We start from the raw sequence: 1,134 nt of genomic DNA, 5'->3' as shown, positions 1-1,134 counted from the left end.
GTGTGGAGGAGGAGGAGGTTTCTGATGAAGCTCTGAGAACATCCAGTTCAGACCTGCTGACTCTGAATCTGAGCAAGAAGAAAACATCACGTCTTACCGTATAACTCAAAGTCTGTGATGGGGGAGAGCACGGCGCCACATTTCACCGGAGACTCTTCACCGCTGACCAGCAGACTGGTCACAAAGCCGCCGTACACCTGAGAGACAACAGGAGAAGTGACCATGGCGAGCTGCAACGCCGCTACTCTGAGGCGCCAGATTTCACCACCATGACTGAATAACGAGCAAAGTTTAACTTTATCAAATCTTCCTCAAAATCTCCAAACAAATGAAAAACTATCAGTGGAGCAGCTGTCATTTATCCTCATCAATCCATTTCTAGAAACTATTAACTAAAATACTAATTATGTTCTCCAATCTTCTTTTCTGAAGAACAGAAGCAGGTGTTCCTGCAGAACCACACCCTTACCTGTCCAAACGCGCCGACTCGGCTCTTGTCCACGTACGGCTCTCTCAGGATGAAGCTGTAAGACACAGAGGATGGGGTTTGAACCCTCACTTTGCCTCCAGGCCATGCTGGACGTTAGAGGACGTACTTCAGCGCGTCGTTCTGATCCTGCTCCTCGAACACGCCCGGCCTCTTCTGGATGCGGTGCAGCAGGTTGGTGCCCTGGAAGCCGCTGCCCCGCCCATCACAGCGCACCACGATGACGCCAAAGCTGCTCACCAGAACCGTGGCCCAGTCCATGTGAAACCGCTCCGACACCGTCTGGCCCCCGGGGGTGCCGTTGCTGCAGCACAGAAACATTCAAAGTGATTCGGTGATCCAGGTCCTGGACTGAGGCAGCGGCGCCATACGTACACCAGCAGCAGCAGCGGGTAGTGAGACGTGTCCACAAAGCCTGCAGGCTTCAGGATCTGCAGGGACAACGCTGGAAGAAGACACAGAGACGTTAGACGCTGAGATGTTAGACATGAAGACGTTAGACGCAGAAACATTAGATATGAAGACGTGAGACGCTGAGACTTTAGACGCTGAGATGTTAGACGAGACGTGAGACTTTAGACGCTGAGATGTTAGACATAAAGACGTGAGACGCAGAAACATTAGATATGAAGATGTGAGACGCTGAG

General features: G+C 51.6%; 1 protein-coding gene across 1 annotated transcript; it reads right to left on the bottom strand.

The window, feature by feature from the left end:
• Positions 1–18: 18 nt before the first annotated feature.
• On the bottom strand, positions 19–932 carry LOC112139157 (dipeptidyl aminopeptidase-like protein 6; the record flags this gene model as incomplete). The annotated part of the gene is given in 4 exon segments (XM_024261852.2): positions 19–197; positions 470–524; positions 597–791; positions 863–932. Coding segments are annotated over 4 exon segments (431 nt in total), but the record flags the coding sequence as incomplete, so codon positions are not given.
• Positions 933–1,134: the final 202 nt, after the last annotated feature.

The sequence above is a fragment of the Oryzias melastigma genome, unplaced genomic scaffold (assembly GCF_002922805.2).
Source record: "Oryzias melastigma strain HK-1 unplaced genomic scaffold, ASM292280v2 sc00780, whole genome shotgun sequence".
Taxonomy (NCBI): Eukaryota; Metazoa; Chordata; class Actinopteri; order Beloniformes; family Adrianichthyidae; genus Oryzias; species Oryzias melastigma.
This window is presented reverse-complemented; position numbering and strand designations above follow the sequence as displayed.